At 32.0% G+C, this 19710-nt stretch overlaps 1 protein-coding gene across 4 annotated transcripts in view; it reads left to right on the plus strand.

Moving 5' to 3' along the window:
* LOC125051725 (U8-agatoxin-Ao1a-like) overlaps window positions 1-19004 on the plus strand; it is a 39668-nt gene extending 20664 nt beyond the window's left edge. For 3 of the 4 annotated variants that reach the window (XM_047652251.1, XM_047652250.1, XM_047652248.1), the window contains exons 2-4: window positions 15024-15132; window positions 17387-17465; window positions 18018-19004. In XM_047652251.1, coding sequence (XP_047508207.1) covers window positions 15048-15132; window positions 17387-17465; window positions 18018-18180 — 327 coding nt within the window. In that variant the 5' untranslated portion in view covers window positions 15024-15047 and the 3' untranslated portion in view covers window positions 18181-19004. The remainder of the gene's footprint in view (window positions 1-15023; window positions 15133-17386; window positions 17466-18017) is intronic. The other variant, XM_047652249.1, reaches the window with a different exon arrangement.
* The last annotated feature ends 706 nt before the right edge of the window (window positions 19005-19710 follow it).

The raw sequence follows: 19710 nt of genomic DNA on the forward strand, positions 1-19710 counted from the left end.
ACTCCTATAAGTTAAAATATTTTAGTTCTTACGTTCTTGTATTCAAACTAACAAAATTAAGAGTTTATTTACTCTGTTGAATTTTATAATATTATGTAAATTTAAAACTTAAAAAAATATTTATATGTAAGTAAGTCTAATAGAGACAAAAAAGCTTTTCAGTATGTAATTTCAGTTATTGTTTTATATATAGTCTAAATAATAATAAAGTCTTAATTACATATCATTTAAGTGGTTACAAAAATTACCTAAACATATTGTTTTTACGTTTTACTAACTTTAGTAGGTAAATAAAGTCGTGTCTGTCCACGCTTAAATCCTTCAAAAGCTACAACTAATTTTAATGCGGTTTCCATAAATACACAGAGTAATTGAAGGAAAAGGTATTAGTAATAATTTCGAAGTACATAATATAAAACAAAGGAAGGTAAAAATGAAAACATAAGATTACGCGTGGGCGTCTAGTCGTAGTACTTTAAAGGTTTAATATTAAAAAAACAAATGAAAAACGATGGGCTTGTTGATGTTTTGGTAAATATCTTTTGTAGGAATGTTAATATAATTAAGCTAAGAAACTAAACAAATAAACTGTAATTACTACATTTATTAGATGAAATGCTTCTTACCTCCACGATGTATCTATATAATATGTACTTAAAAATATACACACGCAAAGGGAGACAAAAAGTTTTCTTTTCTCTGCTCACTATATATATATATATATATATACATTTAATTCTTATTATTTTAAGACCCAGTTTACTTACTTCATCTAATTCAATAAATGAAAATAATTACTTAGATAAATGATCGAAAGCGGACTGATTGATCAAATAAAACGACGCTACTAAATCAATAAATACGCTTCGGTTATTACTGCTATAAAATAATTAATTAAGGAATCAATAGCGCTTCATTAAATTTAACCATCTTCAATATCACGGTCGAGTGGAAAATAGAAATGTTTTAGTACTAAGCAACTTTATTGCATTTCAATTAAAGGTTCAGTCGTAACTGAAACTGATTTGCTCGCAATATTGATGGCTTCTACTTTCAACTTCCTTACGAATGTTATAGTTTTTCTGAAATTCTCTAGACTGTTAGAGAAATAAAAATATTTGTTATTTCTTTTGGGTTTAAAAATGAGGTCTAATTAATTTAAACCTATCAATCAAGTCAGCAGTGTTGACATCGTGGAAACCAGCATGATTAGACTCAAAAAGTTGAGAGCGTGTGTAGAACACAGAAGGAACACCTACTTGCCTATTAAAATAAATAATAGTTAAAAAAACTAAAAAATAAATAATAGGTTTTTTTTAATATTATTTATTTTTTAGTTTATTTTTTTTTATTTTTTTTCGGATTATTGCATTGTCATCGATCTTTGACAGGTGCGCAAAGTCCGAAGGAGTCGTTACATACATACATACATACATACATACATACATACATACATACATACATACATACATACAGGTGAAGCTAATATAAAGCGTGTAAAAAAATTATCATGAAAACAGATACACAAATCTGATTATGGCAGTGAATAGTCATATGGTTATCTTAGGCGACAAGCCCCATTTCACCCCTAGCATCTTCTTGCATTGATAGAAGGCGATCGTTGCTTTGTTTAGTTTGTGTTCTAGGTGTTTGTTTCAGACCAATTTACTGTCCAAAATCACATAGGTACTTGATTTCATTCTTAAGTATGAGTTATGTGTTGAGTTTTGGATAAGAGAAATATTAATAAATTCTAGTAAACTCACGAAACCAATCACTTTTGTAGACGTAATTGCAGACTGACTACTTTGTTTTAAATAAATATTGTACAAGCTTGTGTAATTTCACTGTCGGTTAATTTTGTAATTTGGGTGTTGTAATGTACGAAGTTGCGGATTGGTTAAGTTAATTAGTAATATACCTCGGGGTAAGTTTAGTTCGTCTATGAAATCTAATATCGTTAAACACAGCAGGGCTTGCCTAAAATTCTAAATTACACTGTATTTTAGTCTGGGCAACATCGAACATTTGATATTAATAATGTTTTATGGATATCGATAATATCTACCCAACATATAGGCATATAGAAAAACCGGCAAAAGGCTCATCTGAAGTTAAGTGATACCGTCACCAATGGACACTTAGCCACTTACCAGAGGGCTCGTGAGTGCTGGCCTTTTTAGAATTGGTACGCTGTTTTATTGAAGGACTTTAAGTCGAATTGGTTCGGAAATACTTCAGTGGGCAGCTGGTTCCACATAGTGGTGGTGCGCGGCAAAAACTGCCTTGAAAAACTCTCAGTTGTGGAACAATGGACGTCGAGGTGATACGGGTGGAATTTTGTATTCTGCCTCGACGTCCGATGATGAAACTATAAAAGAGGTATATTAAGATGGGTTAGGGAACCCCTTGGGTCTTCTTTGTAGGTAGTACAGAAAGAAACAATTGATGTCTGCCATTTTGTGTAATTGTCTTTTGGCTTATGTTGTATGGTAACGATTGTATTTGTACGTTTTGGGTGTGTGTTCATAGACAATTCTTTGGGCGTCTATTTATAGCACACTCATATCGATTTGAATCCGTGATTACATTCTTACCTGACCATCGTAGAAGGCCCTTAATCCAAATCAAACGAAACGCAAACAGAGCTCAATCAGTAGGAATCACATTCGGTGAACTGTGAAATCGTTTGTGGTAGACGAAGGTAGTTTATTTATCTTTCGCTTGATACGTTTAATTTACATTACAAGATGATAGCCAAACGTACGAAGCTTCAGAAAATTACAGTTTACAAAGGCGAGACTATGAGAGCCTCTTTTATTTTTCATATCACTACATAGTATAAAACAAAGTCGCTTTCTCTGTCCCTATATTCCTATGTATGCTTAAATCTTTAACACTACGCAACGGATTTTGATGCGGTTTTATTAGATAAAGTTAATCAAGAGGAATGTTTATATGTATAATAACATCCATGAAATAGTGGAGAAATACCGTTATTTTTGAGGTTTCTAATGTGATGTCGTAAATAATTACATATTTTCCGCTTACATTGCAAACACAGGCTGTACCCTACAAGATTTATCAAAATAATGTACTAAGTATTGTACACATTTAAACGGTCTAAAGAAAACTCCGCGTGGTATATGTCTACCTCTTATGGATATCCCACAATAAAAAAACTTTTTACGACAAATAATGGCAAATTTTCGAAGCGATTTTAACCAATACAGCATTAATCATTATCAGCATCAGCATTGAACCGTGTGAAGCCTGGGCGGGTCGTTAGTTATCAATAAAATCTATCCATGATAGTATGGGTCTACGGAAGATCAGTGTTGCTGGTGACAGGAACTTTGGAGCTCCATTTTTGATTATAGTTTGTGTTTGTATTTCTTTAATCAAATAGTTTTTTTCTTGCTTTCTTTCAATTATTATGCTCTTTACACAGAACAGAAGTCTTTCATAAAAAACTTAAACATAAAGAACATAAAGAAATGAAACTAAAGAGGATTATTCTAAAACATTACGCTCTATTTGCTATTTGTTTTAAAGTTGATTAAGTTTCAGTTTAAGTCTATTTCATTAATAATTAGCTAAAATAATATTACAACGAGTTTCATTTGACAAATTCACTCCATTCAATTGTATTTTAATTAGATTTAAAATTCGAGATTGAATTCTTGTAATAATATAATTTTTCCTTAGTTAGAAGCACTATTATCATAGCGGGATTTAACTATATGTAATGTAGTCTGCTTAAACAATAATATAAATTCTGTTAAAGCCTTTTATTCGGATAATTAAGTATTTACAATTAGCTCTTATGCTGATATAATATCTTGCACCAGCTCCTGATCCGCTTGGCAAGTGGCAAAGACCTCCCCGACTTCTCCAGTCGCTTAAATAATAAATACATTTATTATGAACTGTCCAACTGGAAGCTTCATACATTATAAAACTCAACATTTAATTATACAGCAACTAATAACAATCCTTGTTGTTTATTTCATAAACCAACCAAAGTTCTGTAATGTAATGAGCTTTAAACGTAAACGACTGTTCTGTGCTCGTCTTCCCTTTAGGGATCAATCTTAATAGCCATTTGTCTTCCCCAAGCAATAATTTTGCCGTAAATTCCTGTTTTAGATACGAGTTTTATTTAAATTTGTTCAGGAGTGTAAGTACTTTCCTTGTGGGTGAATATTTAGATAAAGATAACTAGAATAATTAAATCACACTTGTAACCCTGTTAGCTGTGTTGATAAAAACATTTTAGCATTTATTTATTTGCTCAACAGTATTCCTACAACTACTCACTAAACAATTACATTATACACAAAAGCCAAAAACGGAATACACATTCAAACATAAACAGTACAGTTAACAATTGTTACCCATTTATACAAAAAATAAAACAAAGTATATATTTATAATAAATTCTAAGTTCTAAGATTCATTGATCGTCTTAAGCTATATTTAATATAAAGGAAGATTAACAAAGGCATTATTAATAAAAGATACCAGAGATTTTTAAATTATTTTTTTAAAAAAATTTAGTTACTTTAAATATATCTATTTGCTGGTAATTTGTGTTATAATCTGAAGGTATCGTATACATGACTTTTTTACTGACGTTTGTATTAGACCGAAGAATTTTAAATAGTTGGGTTTGCCTTGTATTGTATAAAGAAGGGGTGTGAAATAGTAAAAGCGACAGTAAGTCACGGCAGTTGCAAATAGCGTGTTTTATTAGTAATCTTACAGCTAACATATATCCATATTATAAAATAAGACATGTAGACGATACACAAAACAGATTACAATTATAAACAAAAACAAAATTGCCAGCCTTTTAAGAATACGCTCATTTCTTGAAGGATTCAAGTCGAATTGGTTCGGACATACATCGGTGGACAGCTAGCCACATAGTGGTGGTGCGCTACAAAACTGCCTTATAAACGCTCAGTTGTGTAACGACGGAGGTGATACGGGTGGAATTTCGTATTCTGCCTCAACCCGGACGTCCGACGATGAAACTAATTTATCTGAACACTCGTTCTCTCTACTACTACTAACTACTCGTTCGTCTCTGTTAAAATATGTTAGCTGTAAACAGTGACTTTTTTTAAGGAAGAGAATAGTTTATACTACTACGACTATTTTGCTATCGTATAGTACCGAATGATAAGTTGATATACGGTATTTTTGTTAACAAAAATACTATATATAATGCCTGTTTAGTTCCAACCACGGACCCGTTCGCAATACAAACTACTCGAAATGTTTTCGAATCGATTTACGCATTGTTCATGCTAGCTGATTATTCATTCGTAATAATCATTCAAACACTGGTAGGATATCAATGAAGTACTGAAACGGAACGTCTCAAACGTACTAAGCGATTGCATCACTATACTGATAAAAATTTAAACTTCAATAAAACTTACATCTTATTCAGCTATCTATTTAATATTAATTAATGAACCTGGCCGATAATTAATAACCTAAACTGGCCAACGAAAGTAAAAAGAACTACTTAATTTAGTTTTATATTAATATAATAGCGTTTCTAAACTTCGGGGTTCCCTAATAGAAATAAATCCAAAAGAGAAATTACTTTACATTTTTACATCTTTGAGAGCGTTCAAAGTTCGTTAATTTGCTACGTGCCTTGAATACTTTAAAAGAGTTTGCTTATTATGTTATTATAAACAAATTAAAGTGTCAACCAGTATTATTTGTGTATATGTATATTAAAGTTCATATCTGCACTATATGTTATAAGCTATCTATTCTAAAATATATGACAATGTTGGTAAATATAAATTGCACACAAAATAAAAAATAAATGTAGTATTTTTTTATTTAATTAATAAAAATTAAATTAAATTTGTTTATTCGTAATCATATCAATTAATTATACAGTATTTACATTTTTCAATCTTAACCTACAAAGTAATAATAAAAATAATTAAAAATTAATATTACTACTTTTTGCTTATTGTTAAGTTTTGAAATTTAAATTCAAAATCATTTATTAATTTAGGTAATGTACATTGTGTGTTATGAACGTCAATAAAGAAAACATATTGAATAGTAGAACGGACGAGAAGAACTGTGCAAAAAACTCTTTTTAATTGCCAAGTTTTTTTAGTTTAACAAAATGTTTGTAAGCAGATGCAACCATTACATTATAATAATCTACAATACTAAATTATGTCCATATTTAATGTAGATTTATTCATTAGATTATGAGAAAATAATGTAAGAAAATAATGAGCTTATTAATTGTCTTATACGAATAATACATGTACAGCTTTTAAGAGCTACTCGACTCGATATTCTTTGTAACGCTTTTTCTTAATAGTTTTAAAGAAATCGAAGAAAAATATCTTTACCTATCAACCAATGTATATAACAATATAACCGTTATATATATAGAGAAGGTAAGACGTGGTTTTGTTATTTTTTCGGGCTACGCCCAGAATGGCCCAAGTTCAAGGCGCTATACGGTCTCATAAACAAAACAATAAGCGTAACATGTTCTCCAAAAAGTAAAACTGTAGGTACGTATCCTTAGACGGGAATATTAACAACGAAATGGACGTGGAGCGTGGAAATTTCCTCGCAGATCGCATTAATTAGCCTCAAGTTAGCATTGTGAGACCGTCATAATCACTGACCTACTGGATATAAAGCCTTTTGTGTTAGACCAGACATGCTTAATCAGTTTTTGTTTGGTGCCGTTAAGGTTTAATAGCTTTTTGAGTTCAAAGGAAAACGCTACCGGGATCAAAGGAGTGGACGAAATTAAAGATTTGTTTTCTGTTTTTTATTGCGAGGCCAGCTTCAACATGAATTTAAAGAAGCTTTGTCGACTGCTACAACTAACTGTAGTCTAGTAAAGGAATTCAAGTTATATAAAGTTTGGTGTATGGCTGAGTGGTGGGTATACCCTGCGTTCAGCCAGGTTGATTCTCGACAAAGGAATAAGTTTTTAGTTTAAATAAATAACAGAAAACCATGTGTAAGGGTTCCCAGCTTATTCATAACAAGGTTAATATATATTTTTTAATTTCGAATTTTTACAACAAATTCTTTTCCTAATTTTAAACAGCATACGCGACACGTAACACGCGTAAGTGCATAGTGAGTGTGTGGTTGTATGTGAGTGAATGCGTGAGTGTAATGTGTGTGAATGTGTAACTACATATTAGGTCTCAGTAGCATCTCCAACTCTGTGTAAGGTGTGTGTCAGTCCTTTATAGTATACGCTGTTATAACAAATATTAGAACTGCCTTTAAACAGATTCAAAACACATATTAAAAAAACATTAATGTGTAAAGGTAACTACACACTACGCAATAGTTCTTGTTATAATTTGTTTTGTTATCTTTGAAGTGTTGTGAATATGTGTGTAATGGTGAATGTGGTAAATCACAGAACAGATTTTTATATTTTTTTACTTGTAACTTTGATGACATTGTGGTTTATGACATTTTCCTTTGAATAATTGTAATGTAGAGGGAGAGTACAACTTGCTAAGTTTCTTGTCCGTTCTTCTCAGAACAAGGCCTCCTGGTAGTTTTGCGAACGGATGGCGTAGTCTTGCTCTTTCGCGAATTTTGTAAACGTTTTTGACATTCATAAGCTTGCCCTATGACTCGTCTAAACTGAATAATCGTATTTTGATTGATTGATTTTATTAATTGATATCCGTTTTTTGGTAGGTAATTAAAATAATGTTATTAAAGCCTGTTAATATCGTTATCATCAGCTTAAATATAGGCACTAATGAAGGGAATCCGTCAACCACAAGTGCGTTGGTGGTTGAATAATGTGCGTTCAATTCATAACAGTTAACCTCTATTTACGATGTAGCGTGTGTCTGTTAAAAACTTATACACAAAATAATCCTCGCAACAATATTTTTGAAATATTATATACCCAATTGGAGCGCCTGACCACGCTCAGATAACGTTCTCGTTATATTAATCTCGTGACCAAATATAATTACGGGGCACTCAGTGGTACTACAGCCTTGAACTTTGTTCCTTTTATTTGACATAGGTAAGTAATAGGTAATAATTTGTAATAGCAAAAAGGTAATAGGGAACTCTGCCAGTATCTTCCGAACCTTGCCTAAAGGGACTCCTTTTAATAATATATTTTAGTTATTATATTTTAAGGTTAGTATTTTTTTTATTTATTAATTTATTAGTATATCAAATATTAATAATTATAGGTATATGATGCTACGTCACCGATCTCGTCAGAGAGATGGGAATGCGCAGTATGCGTTCTGTCCCACTCTAACGCGTATTTGCCGCACCTATATTACGTCATCGTGTGTTAGGATTATTTCGTTACGGAATTTTTTGATTTGGTCGCCGCGCTCAAGCCCGCGATAGTTACAATACAATTATGTTTTTTCACTTCTCTGTGTTATTATTAGCCCTATATTCCTTTGGAAGAGGTCACTTATAAGCGATAAGGCCGCCTGTTTCATTCAGCCGTTAGATTTATTACTAAGTTTTGTGTGCAAATAAATAAAGAAATGCTGCTCAATCACAAAAATAACTCTCCCTTTATCTACTGGTTTGAAAAGCACCATAAAGCTTTGAGCGAGCTTGAATCTAAACGATATTGGTTTTAAGGACAAGTGAACTGAATAAACACGATAGAATAGCTTAACAAAAGATTCTTATACGTATTTTTCATAGTTGCGACGGACATTATACATTTATCTTTAGAATGAGCGAAAACAGCTGCCAATGAGTTCTTCCACGTGTATCTTGTTTTTTTTTTGTATCCGTATCTTGACAACGACACACTACCAACAAGGAGTAACAGATAGAAATACGTTCGCATTTATAACATTAGTAGGGGAATTACAGAATAAGCATCTAAATTACTCGCTAAAGATATCCAAGGAATGTAACTAATGTAAAGTAATTTTAATATAAATAAATAAAGAATATATTTATTATTATGTTAGTTATTACGCCAAGATACCTATGAGATATGCATATATAATAATGATAGTTTTTGTCTTAAGTGGATAATAATTTAAAGTGATATAACCAATTAATAAAATGTCAATAAAAGACAAAATAACTATAATATACACAATTTAACATTATTATTTCGTAATTATAGTAAACAAACGTCTAGGGACTCGATGGAAGACTCTGAAAATGCATTTCAGTAGAATGAACTGACACGTGAACGGTATTTTAAAGCGTTTTAAAAATCATTATTCACATACAGTATACAATGTTTAATGATTGTGTATTTTCAAGTATGATTGATCTTGCTTGCGCTTGTGTTATTAAGAGGTATTGATATGTTAAATTTGCATATCAGTTTATAATTAACGGGAAACGCTTTAAATTTAAACGGTGCTATTTTTTATTAGTTAAAGTTAAAAGCTACTAGAAATTATATACAAAAAATGTAAACGCGTTGCTACTTTTTCATAAAAAATACTAAGAGTAGACCCATTTTAACCAATTAATAGAGACCCACTTATTAAATACACAATAATACTAACAATTTAAATTTAACTTAAATGATACATACATTTGCACTTCTTAAAAGTAGGCACCGAGTTTTAATAAATTATTTAATTGAGGATTTCCAAAAAAAATACAAAATTATTTGCACGATTCCAAGAATAATATCATGATGATTGATTAATTATACTAATTTAAACCATTTTATTTTGGGGATTTTTAAGTCCAAAAAAAGGATACCTAACTAGTTTTATCACCATGCGTTTTACTCTTCACCAATCGCTTGATCCCTGTTGAGATAACTTCCGAACCCGGTGTGGCAGATGATGACAGACCTACTTTTATCTCTGTATGTCTCTATCTTGACGTATTGCAGATTTTTTTTATAGAACAGGGGGCAAACGGGCAGGAGGTTCATCTGATGTTAAGTGATACCGCCACCCATGGTCAAATTAGTTGAGAAATACTTCAGTGGGCAGCTGGTTCCACATAGTGGTGGTGAGCGGCAAATAATATGATGGCATATTATTCAGTTATTTCATGTGGCCTGAATACTTAACTTAAAACTGTGTAAGTGAATATAGATATCAATATAATATAAAGGTTATCAGAAATCAACGCTTAGTCGAAACCCGTCACAGTTCGTGTTGTTATTGAAACTTTGTCCTTAAACTTTGTTCATCCATCATTTATGAGTTTACAACAATGACGATAATAAGATTCGGAAACTCGAAATCCAAGATTGTGTTAGTTTGTTTACGATTACTAACTGTATTGCTGGATGTAAAGCTGGGTAACAAAGGAGAAAGGAATGGGAATAGACTATGTATGTTAAAGTGAATTATAATAATTAAATCGTTAATTTTTTATTATCATTTCAAGAGCACTGTTAGCCTCGATGTTTCAGCGCGCGACTCTCATTCCTGAAATCGCAGGTTCGAACCCCAGCTGTGCAACAATATACTTTCTATTTGCGCATTTTAATACTCACTAGTACTGTGAAAGAAAACATCGTGAGGAGACGAGCAAAGAAAAATTTGACGGCGTGTGTTAGGCATAGAAATGATAATGATAACAAGTGGCCACGAAACAGACACAAAAATCTGCGGACCAGACCTAAAAGGTTGTATTTTCTGTTTATTTCCATTAACAAAAGAAACATTTTCAAACATAAATGTCACTGAGTGCAGTTAGATACTACTGATTCCGAGAGTTCTATCAAGAAAAGTAACTCATTTAGTTACTTCAAATTCGTATGTCATATGAAAAATAGCTGCCCATGACACAGGAAATCCTAGTGTGTGGTGCTAGTGCACTTCTGTAAAAAGTTTTCTATCAAGTGTAGCAAATATTTTCTTTCTTTCTTTCTCATTCCATTACCGGAGTACACATTAGCTAGTTGCATATACAAAACAAATCGTTGAAGTTTCGTGATTTGTATTTATTACGCTACGAATTTGGAAACAAATAATTATAATGGAAAATATGTAATTGAAATAATTCGTATAAACTAAATAGTTCAATTGAAGCCGAGAATACTAATCATGGGTTGTCTCAATAGCAATCAATAGACGCAAAGTAATGAAACTTGTATCAAAGCGGTTACACCCTCGTGCGGTTTAATATAACCCTTAGGAATGCCAATAAACCTGATTTAGTATCCGAATGATTACGCTATAAACGCGCCATATGTCAAATATACATGACATTACCTTGATTAAATTAGACTTGTGTAGTTTGGCGGAATAACTTCTTACTGTAATACTTTCTAATACAAGTGCGAGTGTTGGTTGTTTTTTCTATTACACTATGCAATGGATATAATATGTCACCAACCCATGAACCTTGAGCTCAAACGGACGTTTTGTATCGCGTGTTTGTGTGTGTCGACTAGAAGTGGGATTAAGTTAATTATACTTAACGCATTAAATGTTATAAAAAATAATGTTAATATAAATATACGATACATTTTTGATACAAAAATAACATTGGTTAATTTAACATTTCTGTTATATTATCTGTTTAGGATTTTGTTGTGCAAAAGAATAACATGTTATGCAAAACGTTAATTGTTAAATTGTGTTATATTAGTTGTAATAACGTTGGTTTTTTAGCATTGCTGTTGTTAATGTACAATAACAATGTTATAAAAATATTATTTTAGTAAATATATTTTTTTGTGTTATTGTAAATTTGGATTTATCATAATGAATAAATTGTTATAAATTTTATGACTTTATATAAACTTTTTTAACATATATTCTAACTATAAGTATCGTAACTTTTCCAGTTCGACAAAGATTTTAAGATTTTATAGTTCATAATTTAGTAAATTGACTAAATCATGAATAAGAAAATATTAAACATGTATTATTAAACCAAAATATCAATTAAAATCATATCAACTTTGATCAAACGTGACTCGGGTCAATGTAGCGTGAAACTCAAGTGACAATTTCTGATTAGTTCCATGTCACCACGACACTCACGATTGTTGCTGACTCATACGAGAAACTTTGTTATACTCAGCCCTATTTAACCTACTTCTATAAAGGATGATTTTCAAGCTATATGCTTATACTTTACTCATATAAATTAATTTCCATAGTAGCGTAAATACATGAAACATTAATGTGTAAACGTTACTACAAAGTTAATGACTACCTAGAACACAAAAACGCGTGGCAATAGTTCTAGTTATATTGTTATAATTTGTTCTGTTATCATAGAAGTGTTGTGAATATGTGTGTAATGGTGAATCACATTTAAAACGGCTTAAACATTTTCCTTTGAATAATTGTATAGAGGGAGGGTAAAACTTGCTGAAGTTCTTGCCCGTTCTTCTCAGAACAAAGCCTCCTGGTAGTTTTGCGAACGGATGGCGTAGTCTTGCTCTGTCGCATATATAAGCATGCGCTAAGACGCATCTAAACTGAATGAACGTATTTGGATTTTAAAAGAAGAAATCAATAATTAATACAGAATTGTGTTTGATGAACTATTTCTGCTCTTTGCCACATCTTGAATACATCAAACAACTTGGATTCATTATAAAAATTATTAAAACAACACTTATATACTTAAGAAAGTACTCGACTTCCGGGTAGTAAATGGAAAAGGAAAAGTTGGCGCTTTTTATACAAATCTATTCAACATAATCTCATTTATCTTACACCCCTATACCTATCGGCATTACATTTTCCTCAAGAGGGTGGACAAATAGCAATATCAGAGGAGAGACATTATAGATATGTTTTCCTTATATCATGGTCATTGGGGGAAACTTACTGGCTTTTAATTGATATGAAATGAATAACTATTAATAGTTTTCTTGTATTTTATATACAACACGTATGATGAGGTGTTTATGTTAACGTAAAATTGTAAAAACCGTTAGATTGTAATCTATCGGTTATCGGTTATCGGTATTCGGTAGATTGTACTATACTAACTTAGTTATCATTCAAACTTCTTTGGTCAATTACAGATTAATTTTACTTCCCAACAATTTCATATAACTACCGAATAATAATACGTTAAATTGCAAGCAGTATGTTGAGTTGACAATCTTTCGACAGTTTACAATCTCGCGAGATAGATTACAATCTAACGGTTTTTACAATTTTACGGTGACATTTATACAACACTGGATCGTGGAGTTTTGCTATAGATCACTTATTGTTTTTTTTTAAATTTAATAGGAGACAAACGGGCAGGAGGCTCACCTGATGTTAAGTGATACCGCCGCCCATAGACACTAACGTAACGACTATTTGATTTAAGATGGTTTCCTCTCAATATTTTTCTTGAATTGACGCGAAAATATAAATAACGCACATTGAACACCTCGGCCGTTGTTATAGTTAAAATCACACACTTTAATAAACTAGGATATATTATATGACGAAGTAAATAGAGGAAGATTTTAGAGTGATGTGTAGGGCAGCTCCTAAATAATGGTGCAGGAAAGCGTTCAGGGATTACGCGTGTAGATAGTAAAGGGCAGGAATAACCAAAGAACGATAGGAATATTGTTGACTAACGACAGACAGAAAAATTATTCCAAAGCACGATCTAAATTTTAACAAAAATTCTTGAAGATAATAACTATAATTTTATTAGCATAATAAAATTATATATAGCTAAATAAAAAAAATGTGCGTGTACTATAGTGTACACACGTTAGAAGTGAAACTTCTTTATGACCTTATTTTTCGAAAAATTATATATATGCAACTTTACAGAAATTGGTTAAAGAAAGTTAAATTAGATAAAGTTTAACAAAAGGCTTTTAGTATCACACTTGAATACAAATAATACAATTATTTCATTTTACCTTATTACCACTAAGATTATTACAGAATTTCATAAATTGTAATAGAATTTTTAGTATCATTGTTATCGTTATTATACATTTTTGTTATTAATGGTTTAGAACTCTTTGAATCAACCGTGGTAGGGACAAGAAAAAGACGCGCGTAACGGTCAAATGTGACGCGTAACCGAAACATGTGACGCGTAACCGAAAAATGTGACGCGTAACGAAAAAATGTTACACTAAATTGTTTTCCAACCCCGATAAAGAAGTTTCACTTCAACAATGTTACTAATCTCTTTTCCAAAACGAAATATTTTATAAATATTCGTTTGCGAAGCTTATAATAACACCATACAAAGATGTGTTTAAAGGGTGACTGAATCGACTTGATAACCATTTATGTGGAACAGTAGTCACAAATCGAAATATATTATTATTGGCGAAACAATATTTCACAATGTAGTTCTTTTATTGTTATCAAAAGATATGAGAAACCTTTTAGTATGCCATTGAGCAGACAAATTCTACAATACTATTGTTTTGTATTATTTTAACATATTAATCATGACTTATACGAAGTAGTTTGTTATCTCTATATATATAAAATTCTCGTGTCACAATGTTCGTTCCCATACTCTTCCGAAACGGCTCGACCGATTCTTATGAAATTTTTTATGCATATTCAGTAAGTATGTGAATCGGCTACTATTTCAAACCCCTAGGTGATAAGGAGTGTCCACTCCAAAATTTTTGTTTTGATTTTTTCTGTTTTGTTTTATGATAAAGCATACAAAAATACATACGACACCTAATGTTCACCCCTCTACGATAACCCCTATATTTTATTATTGTAGATAGCTTATTGTAGATAGATTTTTATTGAACTAAAACAATGTTTCTTAGAAATATTATATATGGCAAAACAACGTTTGTCGGGTCAGCTAGTTGTCTTATACATTTTAGTTCCTTACAGAGTTCACGTATATATGCAATAATTAATTCAAAAATGAAATGTAACAATGTATTTTTTCAAATTTACCCCAAGTTTGGTTCCATTTGCGACAAGGGCCACACTGTCTGATTATTTCATTAGATTTTTTTCTGATAACATACCTTATCTATATTAAATCACATTACATGATATGTTAAGTATGTAATAACGGTGATACTTTACTTTTAATTACAGATAAGCAGTGGTTGTGAGGCAAGCATGCCGCGCACCGGCGCCATACTGCTGGTGCTAACGGCGACGATGCTGGCCCAGCATTGCGCTAATTCATCATACATTGATCCTGGTAAGTAATAATAATAAGACTCAGATTGCCTGGTCAAAGATCAAACTTTCCATGATCATTGGTGCAACCCCGTAATTTATATTGCCCGACCTCAGGTCGAATGCTTAAGCGAACACCGCTTGATTAAGGTAGGAAATAGTTGAGGATTATAAATACCCCTGAATACACAGATAAACAGAATTCAGCGTTAAGGGAGGTTTAAACAAATCTTAAAATTTAAACAACCTTGTAATCGTACAAGATGGTGGATGTTGTTGATTACTAGTATTATTTGTTGAAATAAAATTACTTTCATTATTTTCATGAGAACGTTATTACAATAACGAAAGTGAATTTGATAAATAAAACTCTGTTAGTTGATTAAGGACGACTATTTTAAATGTAGATATAAACATTTATAAGTTAGGAGCACTTGACTGAGAAGTATTAAAATAACTAGCTATGCGTTATTTTTCTGTTAGTGGTTTAGTCTTATAGCGAATACTCATTCCACTATAACAACCTCCTTTATAGCCTTTTTTTAAGAAGAATAATATTTGACGGCCAAAAGTATTAAAACATTTATTTATTTACTTAGTTACCTAAATGAATAAATTATTTTGATTTTTATATGAATCATTAATTTCGTCTTCGCTTTAATATTGCAGCCTAATCCACTCACTTTCTTTCATCACTCTAAAAATTAATTCGGCTCATTCGCTTTCGTTTGATGCTAGAAGAGTGGTATCGTCGTCATATCTGAGATTACGAATGGATACCTCATTTCCCCATCCGTCTAGAGCTTTTCTCATTATAAATCCCCATGTATATTAAATTAAGGTGAGTATAATATACAACCATGCCGTACTCCCGTTTCGGGTTTGAATGGTTTGAATCGCATTGTTGATAACCGCCATTGATACCGCCGCGCTAATGTTCCATTGTGGTAAAGACCAGATATGAGTGTGGATATTTGGGTTAGTATGTCTCCATCTAAGTTATTACGTAGCTGGTCGCAACACACCCAGTCCAATGCCTTGAAGTAGTCATTAAGTAAGGAAGTGTTATATTCCGGGCTCTCCTCTAATAAATTCTAGAAAAGATATGTCTATTGCTTAATTGAAGCTAAGATATTATTTGCTTCATTTAATATTCTTACTTTGACATATTTTGATCAGACAGGGCTTAGGCAACTGAGTGACATTTATATATGAAGCGGAAAATTTTAATGGAGTAAGGTAGATTATGTAAAGCTTTAAAATTTGTACATATAATATCCTTGTCTCGAAGCTCGCTTAAGCCGATTATTCTGTATATGGTGAGATGTATTTACAGTGCCACTGAAGAATAGCAATGAGGGCTTAGGAGTCACTTTGAAAAGTAAACATATATATAATGTATTTTATGTTTGCGAGTATCAGACATTTGATAGGTGAAGTATTTTATTTAGCCCGGCAAACGGTATCTATTTTATAATCTAAAATTGTAAATGTACTGTCCAATGATACAGAATTTTATTTTTAATAAAAATATCTTAAGCTTCTCATGGGTAGAAAACATATATTTATTATAATATTAGTTAAGTATAATTTTCGTTTCTTCCATTTTTGTTAGAAATTTCATTCCTAAAATATGAACAGATAGAAGAAGAAGATATGAAGTTGTTTTTGTTGATTTTTTTGAAGTTATACTTCTTTAGGCGCGTGAAAAATTGATGAGAGTGAAATTTTACGTTGCGCGCGCACCGTGACACAAAATTAACAGAATGAAGTTGCCAACGGAAGATGCTACGGCATTGGACATAATTTAAAAACAACATTCGAATAATAATAGAATTTATGTTACACTTAATGTAAGAAGAACTTTATTGACTATAATGACTCCTTTTCCAGTATTTGATTATTTAATTGTAATTAATTATTTGCATGCAATCAAATACCATTTTCAATAATGCCAAAGAAGATTAATTTCTTACGCGCGTACATAAGTACACGCACCCTTTTTTTTATTCTAGAGAAGTTTTTTTTTTTTTAAGTAAACTTAAGAGATATTACTCTGTATTAATTTTGTTTCCGTTGGTCGTAGATTATAAAATCAAATCGTACAAATAGTGAAAATCTTGTTTTTAAAAAGGCTTTTTGAATCTTTCTTTGTATTTATTAAAAACGTAATCCTTTCCGAAGCTTGAAAGATCGGTCGAACATTTAAAATATTATTACTAATTATCATGTAATATATGTTTGCTCTATATAATAAATTTTTAATAAAATTACAGGTGACGATGACATCGAAGTGAGCGGCCCGGATTATGGAGACGACCCTAACGACCTGCAAGTAATTCAAGATGTTGGCAAGTGAGTTGTTCGTCACATTTTAAGAGATTTAGCAATTGGTAATGTCGTGAAGCTTTTGTAGCGCCATCCGGCATTTTTTGTTCGACCGTTAATCGGTAGTCGCCAATTTTAATGAAATTACCACTAAGTTATGATAATATCAGTTTAATTAGACCGTTCTACACAAAGTTTATATGCATGTTTGTTCCTTGATACCGTTTGTAAAATCTTTGTTTAAGAGCGTATATTTAATACATAATTGCTTTTACCTTGAGAAAAACGAAATTTAACGAATAGAATACTTTTAAAACAAAATATGATTTTTATTTTTTATATTTTGTAAAAGTAATAACATATAATAAATTTTATGTTATATATATATATATGACAAATAATTCACCCTTTTTAATTATGGTTTTTGTTGCCTTCAGAGCTTAATAATCGTCATTTGTTTTCCTATAATCTGAATCCAGGTGCTCTGGTCTACGTTCCGTATATGTCAGTCAGATATTAGGAGCGATTGATATTATTATACCATATATCAATCCTTAGGCTAGTCGGTGATGGTTTCAGACGTTCGTCGCTGATCTACGTTTTCAGGCGTGCGTGTATCCGTCGCGGTGGGAACTGCGACCATCGACCTGGTGACTGCTGCCACTCTTCCTCCTGTCGCTGCAATCTGTGGGGCTCCAACTGCCGCTGTCAGCGTATGGGCCTCTTCCAGAAGTGGGGCTAGCTCTAACAACTCCAACTACTATGCACGGCTTTGTACCACCTACATTATAACTACTTCAATGTTCGCTGTGTATTGTAGTTCATCGACGCTAAACAACTGACCGACCGATTATGATCTCTCTGGACCCGTTGCGTTTTTTCTCATATCTTTCCGATTTGAAACAGGGATTAGAATTTTCTTTCGAAATTCGGACCACTTTTACGATTATTTTTTCTCTGTCTTAATCTAATCGCGCCGAGTGTCCGCTTACTTGGTTGGGCAATCACCCAGCCTTATTGCCTAATCAGTACGCCATGACACCAGCTCGGTCGATTAGACCCGGACTGTCGCTTAGGATGGGTCAACAGTTCCACTTAAGTTAATTTTGTTTACAGCACCCGTCTTCTTGCGGCAGTCCAACCTATACTATGTATGTATGTAGAGTAAGAGTAGATCTGCTAATTGGTGGTAAACTTATGTCTATAGAGTAGCTTAAAATAGAGAAATTAACTTTTAAATGTTCTAGTCATATAAGAGACTCTCGGAAACTTGGTGAAAGACGCTTTTGTAAGCCTTTATATAATACCGCCATTTGTATTTGCGATTGGCAACTTAGATTTTTAATATATCTATAAATGTGTCAAAGTATAATTCTTATAATAATGAACGAATCTTTAATGTACTTTACGCAGCTCTCGTATAGGGGGTAATAGTATTGCAGCCTAGTAGATCTTCTGTATGTAGTTTCTTATGTGTTGCTCTATGGGGTGACGATAATTATGGTTAAGGATAATGAAATATGGAAAAAGATATATTATACTAATAAATGTTTATGGAGAAGCCTCTCATTTGTTTTTTATTTACCCTTAATAACACCATCCTTGAGTATGCCTACCCATAAGTAGAACTTAAAATATAAGGATTTTTTTTATATAATTGTAGGCAAAAGAGCAAGTGGCCTGATGTTAAGTGATACCGCGGCCCATGGACACTCACATTGCCAGAAGGCTCGCAAGTATGTTGCCGGCCTTTTAAGACTGGGTCTCTTTTCTTGAAGGCCTTTAAGTCGAATTGGTATGGAAATACTCCAGTGGGCAGCTGGTTGCACATAGTGGTAGTACGAGGCAAAAACTGCCTTAAGAAACGCTCAGTTGTGTGAAAATAAAACTTAATAAAAGAGATGATAGCTATCACATAAGTTGGTTGTGTTGCCTTAAATGCTGGTTTAATTAATTGCCGAAATTAAACTATTCACCACCCTTATATGGAAATTGTATTCGTTTTACAACAAACTCCCAAGCGAAATTAGAGAATTATCAGTAAACAAATTTATAGCCCTTGCTTGTTAAACGTAAATTAATCAATAAAACTTTTTATAAATTTGACGAATACTTAAATAATCCTAATCCTTGGGATTGATTTGCTCCAATACAAATAATTTGTATGAATCAAAACTTAGCGATTAAAAAGAGTGGCGGAAAGTTTCTTGCCATTTCTTCTTGCCCGCCCTACGCCCTTGTACGCCCTAGTAAATGTAAATTTACAATTAAT

The sequence above is a fragment of the Pieris napi genome, chromosome 8 (genome assembly GCF_905475465.1).
Source record: "Pieris napi chromosome 8, ilPieNapi1.2, whole genome shotgun sequence".
Taxonomy (NCBI): Eukaryota; Metazoa; Arthropoda; class Insecta; order Lepidoptera; family Pieridae; genus Pieris; species Pieris napi.